The sequence below is a fragment of the Odocoileus virginianus genome, chromosome 29 (genome assembly GCF_023699985.2).
Source record: "Odocoileus virginianus isolate 20LAN1187 ecotype Illinois chromosome 29, Ovbor_1.2, whole genome shotgun sequence".
NCBI lineage: Eukaryota > Metazoa > Chordata > Mammalia > Artiodactyla > Cervidae > Odocoileus > Odocoileus virginianus.
Window position 1 is genome coordinate 26,883,562 of NC_069702.1, and position 9,676 is coordinate 26,893,237.

At 41.0% G+C, this 9,676-nt stretch overlaps 1 protein-coding gene across 1 annotated transcript; it reads right to left on the reverse strand.

Annotated features, from left to right (window-relative positions):
• Positions 1–1,536: 1,536 nt before the first annotated feature.
• On the reverse strand, positions 1,537–3,682 carry LOC110131882 (C-X-C motif chemokine 6). The gene is made up of 4 exons (XM_020884852.2): positions 3,482–3,682; positions 3,228–3,360; positions 3,013–3,096; positions 1,537–2,660 (listed from the first exon to the last, which is right to left on the reverse strand). Exons 1-4 carry the CDS (start codon positions 3,585–3,587, stop codon positions 2,645–2,647), a joined length of 339 nt encoding a protein of 112 aa, XP_020740511.1. The 5' UTR covers positions 3,588–3,682; the 3' UTR covers positions 1,537–2,644.
• Between the last annotated feature and the right edge of the window lie 5,994 nt (positions 3,683–9,676).

Genomic DNA, 9,676 nt, shown 5'->3' on the forward strand with positions numbered 1-9,676 from the left:
TGTTTTTTTGCTTTTCTTCAGAATGAGCTGTTTACATTAAATTGCTATTTCAATACCAGCAAGACAGTGGGATTTGCCTAGGTCACTAACCTGTTTAAGCCCTATGTGTTACTATGTGTTCGTCACTGTCTTAAGAACAGAAGCGAATATGATAAGTATAGTCCTCCCCTTACGAAGTTTACAGTGAAGTTGGAATAGACACTAAATAAATGACCACGTGTGCATAGTCTCCATAGGTTCTACAGTCATGTTGGTGACAAAATGTTATGAAGGAAAAGAACAGTCATATGACAGGACATAATCTAGTGAGAGAGAAGGGTCAGAGAGACCGTAGGGGACAGGTAAACTGCGTTTGGAAGAAGGATGGGAGTTCGTCAGGTGAAAGGAGGGTTCTGTGCTGTAGGTTGCAGGGACTATGCTTACCAAATCTCTTGTTGGATCATATGTAGACAAGAAAGGAAAAAGGGTAAAGGAATTATAATTTATTCAGCATGTACAATGAGCCAGGTGATTGATTTTAGGACACTATCTACAACCTGAATTTCAAGATAACTTAGTTAATTAAGTCAATCTGTATCAGATATTGAAGATATAGAGATGAATGAAATGTGGCAGATGCTCTGGGAGAACTCTAGTAGAGGAGGGTAAAAATCCTCTTAAGCAACTAAAAGCAATGCAATTTTGACTATTGACATGAATTCAAATACTTAGAAGACACTATGGGAACATCAAAATGGAAACCATAAATTCTGCTGGTAGTTCCAAGGAAAACTTCATGAAGGAAGTATTGTTTGAATAGAGCTTTGAAGGGTGAATAAGCTTCCTTCCATAGACAGAAAAATATGAAGGCCTTTCCAGATAGAGGTCCTACCAAAGGCATAGACCTGGAAGGAACATGCCCAGTAGGGAAACTAAATTCTTGACTGCAATTATGCTATGGAAAAATGACTTTGAAGTAGTAATCAGGAGTCATAAGACAGAACCTGATTTGTCATGCTTTGAACTTGTATTTCATGTTTAGGAAATAGGGAGTCAGTAAAGGATTTAAGGTAAGGAAGTCTTACATATTTGTATTTTCTAAAGAGCCCAAAATTTGTTGGTGCTATGAAGGAGGAACTGGAAGGGAAGTGAGCTTGGAGATAGGTTGAACTGACACAAGGACATTGGGAAATGAGGATCCTGTCTGCTAGTCAGAGAGGAGCATGTTTAATTTTTACAATTTGGTAACGTAGAACTGGGAACTTCCCCAGTGGCTTAGCAGGTAAAGAATCCACCTGCAAGGCAGGAGACACAGGAGATGCAGGTTTGATCCCTGGGTTGGTACAACCCTAGGAGGAAGGCATGGCAACCACTCCAGTATTCTTGCCTGGAGAATCCCATGGACAGAGGAGTCTGGCAGGCTATAGTCCAAAGGGTCTCAAAAAGTCAGACATGACTGAAGTGACTTAGCAAGCACATGTGCAACGTAGATTAAGGAGAAATGACATTTTTTGTAACAGTACAATAAACTATGAACTTGAGTAAATTTTATAAATCTTTTATTTTTTTTTTCAAAGAACAAAAGAAGCACTATAAACCATTAAGATACAGTTAAAAAGTACAATTTTAACATAGTAATTGTGATGCATATGTAATTCTTTGTAACAAAATGGTCAAACACTTAAAAAGATACAGTATGTGTGTCTGCAAATTTTAGCAAGACTGTGCATTTTTTAAAAACTACATAATGAGTTTATATTCAAAGATCTTGAATATGCTTTCAGAACTTTCAAAGTATAGATCATTGTTAAGATTGCCTTTACTCTTAAAACTAAAGGGATATATTTCTATAAAAACTAGAAATAAGGAATTTACCTAGTTCCTAGCTTCTTTATTAATCCAAAATACATACTTAGTGGCTAGAAATATAATACTCCTAATAAAATAGCTAATAAATACCATATAAAATCAAAGGTTTAATGAATCAGTCATGACATTATGCCATACTAGGAAGACATCAAATGTCTAAATTTATAGAAAGAGAATATATTAGTCCTTATAGAACTCATATATTTAGAAATTCTAAATAAGGAAATATATTCTACACAGATAACTGTATAACACTCAGATTTCTAATGCAGTATAACTTAAATATCTTCCAAGGGTCAAGAGTAAGAAAATTCTCTAGCATATTCCCCCAAAAACAATACTAAAGTAGTTCTTATTTCATAAGAGAGTGAGGATAACAATTTATCTCCATATACAGCATTCCAATGAAATTCCATTCACTCTCAACACAGCTTTTCCCATGGCAGTATAATAACTACATTCTAGAAATAACAGTAGTCACCTTGAAAGGATTAACAATCAGTGATTCCTTGATTCACAATTTAGTCACTCTTAAAGATTTCAATAGCATAGTAGTTAAAATAACAGCAAAAAGGAGCAGGAAATACTTTGCTAAACAGGACATAAACTGAGCAGAAAGCTGCAAGGACAGGTATAGATTCCCTCTTGCTTTCTCTCTTTCACAGTGGGGAATTTGTACAGAAACCTAACTCATTGGAGAAAATGAACCCTTGCTCCTTCTCTTCAGTGGGTCCAGAGGTCCCCAGAAAATTCTGCTGAAGAACTGGGCAATTTTTCCAATCCATGGTTCTTTCTTTTAATTGTTCTTTCCACTGTTGAAAAAAGAATTATATCAGTTTAACCAAATTTCCACAGACCTGTCTACCCCAACTTGTTTTCAAAACAGGGTTTAGGATCAGTAAAAAGCAGAGGGTAGAGTCCTTAACAAACAAATACATCTCAGTAATGAGTTCTGTGCAACCTCCTAGGCAATTCATGTTGAGATTCATGATAAGAGTTTTCCCAGGACTTTCGAGAACAACTTTCCCTTCTTCTCCGGAACATCCTTTTTACTTTAAACATGGTCTGCAATGTGGTCGCCAAATCTCAGACAGAGTATAAGGACTTTGAGAAATCCACACTCCAAGAGAGTTAAGAAACCAGAAAGAGCAAAGTGACAGATACCTGTCCAATATTTTCTGGACGATCTTCTTGATCAAAGGAGCTTCTGGGTCCAGACAGACTTCCCTTCCATTCTTCAAGGTGGCTCTGCAGAGAGAACACGAGGATGCGCTCAGGAACGTGGGGGCTGAAGACTAAGGCGGGGGATGGGGTGGGGTGGGGGGAAACCTTCCCTCTTGCCAAGGTCAGGGTGGACAGCGCGGCGCCCCAGGACTTACACCACTTCCACCTTGGAGCACTGCGGTCCCGCGGCCATCACCTGCAGATCACTGACCATTTTGGGATGAATTCCCGGTGTGGTGGTTAAGCACACACAACGCAGCTCTCTCACAACGGCCGCGACAGGACCGGCTGGGGTAGGAGAGACACCGTTATAGGGCAGGTTGCTGGGGGAGCTCTTCCCCAGCCCGCCCGCCCCGGACGCCGCTCCGCTCCACCCGCCGGGCGCGCTCGGCTGGTCTGGCGCTCTCACCGCTGGCGAGGGGCCCGGGCGGCGTCAGCAGCAGCAGCGCCAGCAGCGCGCACAAGGAGCCCGAGGGGCCGGGAAGGCGGGCGGCGCGGCTGGAGAGCAGTCTCATAGTGGCGAAGGGAGGCCTGCAGAGGGTTCCGAAGGAGGCAGAAGGCGCGGGATTCGAAGCTCCAGAGCGCTGGTGACTGCCTCGGGTCTTCAGCATCCCTTTTATCTGCCCTGGCCCCTTCCCCCAGGCAGGAAACTCAATCTTTAGGATGCTTGGGAAATTCCCTGATCTAAGGGGGGGCGGGGAGAGGGGCCGGGTGGAGGGGGACTGGAGGAGCGGGGTTTGAGGCGGCTGGTTGGGAGGAGCACCTCGCCGAGGATCTGTTAGGTCGCCCAGCGCTGGCTGGATGCTGCTTTCGCTGGAAGTAGGAAGCAATCCTGCGGAGATTCTGTCCACCCGGGCCAGCCAGGGCTAGCGAAAGCCAGCTTCTCCTGGGTGACAGGTGTCTTTTCAGAGATGCCCCTCGTCTTCATCTTAACAGAAAGACTAGGCGCAAAGTAAGCCACTGGAAGGGTTCTTTGGGGAGAAGGGGGTTGTTTTTGTTTTGTTTTTCTTTCTTTTTTTTAAATTAATTTGGCTCTGTCCCGGGCCAGGAGGGTCGGGGGACGGACATGGGGTATCTCTGTTCCCTGACCGGGGATCCAACCGCAACCCTGCATTGGGAGCATAGGTCTTAACCACTGAGCCTGCAGGGAAGTCCCTAGCTGGGAGGTTAGATTTTAGAAACTTTTCTGAACTCTTTTCTAATTATTATTAAAACTGTAATAATTATTACTATTCAGTAAATGTAAGCTGTGACTCAAACTACACCAAACTGAAAAACCTTTCACTCCTGCTTGCCGGCAAACCATTCTAGCTTCCTCAGTTTATAATTCTCTGGACTTCAGCCAGCAGTTAGAAGCCAAGATAAGATGATGAAAGTATCTGTATTCCCACTTGAAGTCAGTGGAAGGAACAGGCTGCAAAAGCAAGTCCACTTTCTGGGAATTCTAGTCATCGTTTTGCAAACATGCGTGTCAAGGTGGTTTAACAAAAATCATCAAAAAATCACCCACCGAATTGCCCTGGGAACAAATGCCTTGCTTTCAACAGTTCAATATACTATGGAATTGGAAGACTATGCTCTTGGTTGGGGGTGGGATGAGTACAGACTACAGCAATGTCCCAGAGCCCATCCTCTCGAGATGGTTCCAGATGTGTAATTGACCCAGTTTGGAGAAGCCCTGGAGTCTGATGAGTTTAAGGGGCTCATCTGGAAGTTTGGTTCTAGGGATCTGAATCAGTTTGGCAGCAAGACGGCACCCCACTCACTTCACTCAACCAACTTCACGGGATGGGAGGATGACTCACATCACAGTCTTCTGGAACCATCCAGCTTCATAATCAGTGGTGTAACCAAGCCTGTTTCCACAATCCTGCTGTAGTCCCAGTGAGCCTACAGCTGCTCCCTGAAGCTGTGGGTGAGGTAACTTTTTATCTCCTCTGTGGAAGCAGTTAGCTTTTTTGCTTGTTTTTGTGTTTGGCTGCGGCATGTGGGATCTTAGTTCCCTGACCAGTGATTAAATTCACATCCACTGCATTGAAAGTGTGGTCTTAACCACTAGACAGCCAGGGAAGTCCAAAGAACTCTGAAGTTTTAACGACTGGGTCTTTCACATGTCCAGTTTCATGGCAGGCATGGCAACGATATTGGAATGGCGTGTAGGCTTTCTTTCATGAAAATCTCACTAGATCCTATTCTGGATTGTTCTCAAGACTTGTTTCCTCACTGATCAGTGAGCATGATGACAATCAGAAACCAGTCATGGGACAAGACAAGTCTTTTCCTTGTCTGCCATGACCCTGGAAAATTTTCTTAACACCTCCACACATCTTCCTTGGTAAGCTATCACTTCCATCGGTGAGTAGGGAGGAGGTGTCATAGACCTTTAGACTTTTTAGTCTAGAAGAAAACCTAGGAAATTCCCTAGTTAAGGAGGGCCGAGAGGTTTGACCTCATTTTGTGGGAAATTAAATGAGAAGTTCTCTATCCTTCGTAGCTTCCTGATCCCATCAGCATCATACCTGACTCAACTAATGCAATCCTTCATCCTTCTAGGGAGTGGTGATCTGGGAAAATAGCTTCAGACTTATTATACTGCCTTTTTAGACCTTTTTAGACATTGTGTGTGTGTGTGTGTGTGTGTCTGTGTTAGTCACTGTTTTGTCCGATTCCTTGTGACCCCAAGAACTATAGCCTGCCAGGCTCCTCTGTCCATAGAATTCTACAGGCAAGAATACTGGAGTGGATTGTCATTCCCTTCTCCAGGGGATCTTCCCCACTCAGGGATTGAACCTGGTCTCCTGCATCATGGGCAGTTTCTTTACCATCTGAGCTACCGGGGAAGCCCTTTTTAGACATTAGACTGTATCCAAAGACAAAAGCTTCACTGATGTGGATCAGATAAGACTTCAAAAATGTAATTAAAAATCGTGGGCAATTAAATTCAACTTAACCACAGGGGGAGAAAAACACAGATGGTATAAGATTTTGTGGGAGGTAATTGTTTAATGACTCAAATAGGTTATTGAGTTTTTATAAATGTGCTTATGTGTGTGTGTATGTGTGTATTTCAGATCCAAATAAGCTGTTTTAGGTATAAAGGAACATATGAATTAGTTTTGGCATCAAATGGTAAGATCATAGAAGGGTCATGAGATATAATTTCCATTTCCTCTGAACACTCTCACAGATTGTATGCTTCACCTGGTTTGCACCCTGAATCAACTTGCCTTGGGTTGCTTACAGAATATAAGGCAAAAACAAATATTTCTATAGCTAGAAGGCAGGTAATAGGAAGTCCTTACTAGAAATTGGCTGTTGGGTTGCCAAGAAGCAGCTTGTAACTTAATCTAAGTTCTCACTGAAATCATTCAGGCACATTTCCCATTCTGGCTCCTATCTAGGTATTCCCGATACAGACCTTGTGCAAAGACAGGTAGGAATGTGGCTGGCCTGAAGACTCCATACAGTTGACAATGACATCCAGTACCACAGGAGGCAGAGCTCTTCAAAAGTAATTGCTTCTTTATTGCAAGTCTAAAGGGAAGCCATTTTGGCCTGCCTGCACCCACGTGCAGGTAGTAGAGAAAGGCACTGTGGTACTTTTCTCTCAAGGTGTAACAAAACGACCCACAGAATGACATCCTGATAGCCTGAAAGGTTGACTGCTTGCCAAGAGCAACTTTTAGTCATAATACCACAGAGGAATGTCAGAGGAATTAGAACATTCTTGATGGTTTGCAGCTATCAAAACATGTTCATAATCTTTCGAGCCTCATATTGCTTCTCAGAGGCAGGTAAGAAATATTTTCCCATCATTTTTCAATTTGGGATTGAAAGGCCAGAGTTAAGAAATAGAAAATTTAAGATTGGAAGTCAAGTACTAGAGAATCCACCTCACGAACATGTTAATAGTTTCCAGATTATGAAGCACTTTCTTCATAGTACTGGCAAACACTCTGTGGCTCTCCACATCTGGTTAACCTCTTTACTTTATTGCCTAATAATCATATTTTAAACTGTTGAAATCCACAGTTTATCTGCTCCTGAGGTCACAATGATGTCAAACATTCAAGAGGCTTTCAGGCCAACCAGTCAAAAGCTGCCGCCTGCTTTCTAAGTCCTTTTCTTTCTTCATGACAAGTTCAAAGTCTTAGCTTCTCAGAGAAGGTTTATATGACAAAGCCAATGGAAATGTATTCCTTCCACTTTTGATCTTTGAACAATTAATGTACTTGTAAACCTATCTCCTGAGACAGAGTTAATTATTAATTATTCTATAATTTTTCTCTTGTCTCTCCCAAGTTAACCATAAACTTTAAAATCAGCCCTGATGTTTTATATTTCTCCCATGACCTCCCATAAGTTTCAAGTTCAGTAGCAAGCAGTCTATGAACACTTGATAGCAAATATTGATAACTTTTAAATTTTATAGTGTTAAGTTACCAGTAGATCTTAAAGTTAATGAGGAAAGAATAGGGTGGTTTACTGTCATTAATTATTTGAACTTCTCTATTTTGAATTGGCTTTTCTCAATGTTGGAAAGTGTTTCTGATTAGGGACTGTACAGATGATATTTTCAGTCTTTGGACCCTAAACTATTCAAAAGAATGTTCAGAAATCAGCAGGATATTTGATATTAAAAGAAAAAATATACTCAACAAAAGTATTGACCAAAATACTTTATGTAACTTTATGTAACAAAATATCTTATGTAACTTAGTGATTGTTAGAGATAAGTGATCAGGGAAGATTCTGACTAGGTTATACTGTGTTGAATGTTAACAGTGTGGGAATGTTATTCTAAATTGATCTCTTCCAACAAATCAGAGAGGCCTTTAATGATTTAGCATGTGACTTAGGCCATTTAGTTTGTGACAGGCCGTTTCACATATTTTTCTAAGTTTCTATTTTTTAATGTCTACTACTCTTTATATTACCTTTAAGAAATGGTATATATTGCAGTAAGAAAAGATGTAGACATATCATTATCAAGTTGAGCACATCAAAGATATCAGTTTATCAATCAGTAAGAGCTGAAGTGGAAAATAGAGTTACTTGTTTGCATGCAAGTAACAAAAGAAAAGGAAAAGGCCAGTGACTTTGGGGTTAACTTGGCAGCATCAATGCAGTTTGTCTCCTTCCACATTGGGCTTGACAGACCAGTGAAAAAGGAGCATCATTTAGGGATTAACTTGGCTTCAAAGTTGCCCCATAATTACTATATGTCAAGAATGTTTTCCCTACTTTTTTTCATTATATAATTTTCCTGCTACCCATTTACAATTAAATCTGCTTGAGAAAGGAGTAAATCAGAACTGAATTTTGATTGAGTCTAGACTAAGCAAGGCTCCAAGTAACCATAGGTAGGCTTTTTCTTGCTACCTTCTGGGCATATGAGGTAGTTAGTTACTTTTGTACAGCCTTGCAATCGTGGCCTGCCAGAAATTTTTTTGACAAGAGATGACTACACAGAAAATAAAGAAAAGATAAGCATTAAAATTGTAAATGTTGCCAAAGGCTTTGGGTTTCTCAGAAATGGGAAGTTTTCAGAAACTTGGTCTGGGCTCAGCAAGAAAAGAAAATCTTAGAGGGGATCAGCTAGTTTAAATAATTTCATTTTTCTGATACTACAAGATATCCTTTGTGGAAGTTAGACTTCTAAGATTGCACTTAATAATGGTCATTTACTATACTGTTTTTGACCACCATTATCTTTATAACATTTTAAAGGAGAATATCCACTTCTGAATGAACTTACAATATCATTCATTCTTATTTAATATATATTAGAACATAATGGATTGCTGTTTTAATAAGAATAATTGTGATACACTTACGTGTGTGTAATTTATGTACTTCCTAGAGAATCACAACTCTTTGTTGGCCTCCCTTGTCACTACTTGAACAGATAGTGAAAGACTCAACATTTGACAAGTAATACTTTGGCCACCTGATGAGAAGAACTGACTCACTGGAAAAGACCCTGATGCTGGGAAAGATTGAAGGCAGGAGGAGAAGAGGATTACAGAGGATGAGGTGGTTGGATGGCATCACTGACTCAAAGGACATGAGTTTGAGTAAGCTCCAGGAGTTGGTGATGGACAGGGAAGCCTGGCATGCTGCAGTCCATGCGGTCCCAAAGAGTTGGGCATGACTGAGCAACTGAACTGAACTGAACTGATGACAATGTTTATGAACTTAAAAATCAAACACACGAACACCACCACCACTGCCAAAGACAACAAGGCTGTGGTCTGAAGGCTTGTGTCTCCTCCAAAATTCATACATTGAAATCCTAATCCTGAATATGATGATGTTAGGAAGTCAGGCCTTTGGAAGGTGAGGAGGGCTGATCTATCATGAATGGGATTATAAGAGAGGCTCCACACGACTTCCTTACTCCTTTTCATCGTGTCATAACACAATGAGAAGGCACCATCTATGAACCAGAAAGCAAGATCTCACCAGACGCTAAATCTTTCAGGACCTGGATCCTGACCTTCCCAATGTCCATAGCTGTAAGCAATAAATTTCTGTTGTTTACGAGCTACCTGGTCTATGGGACTTTGTTATAACTGGCCAAAGGGACTAAAACAAACAGCAG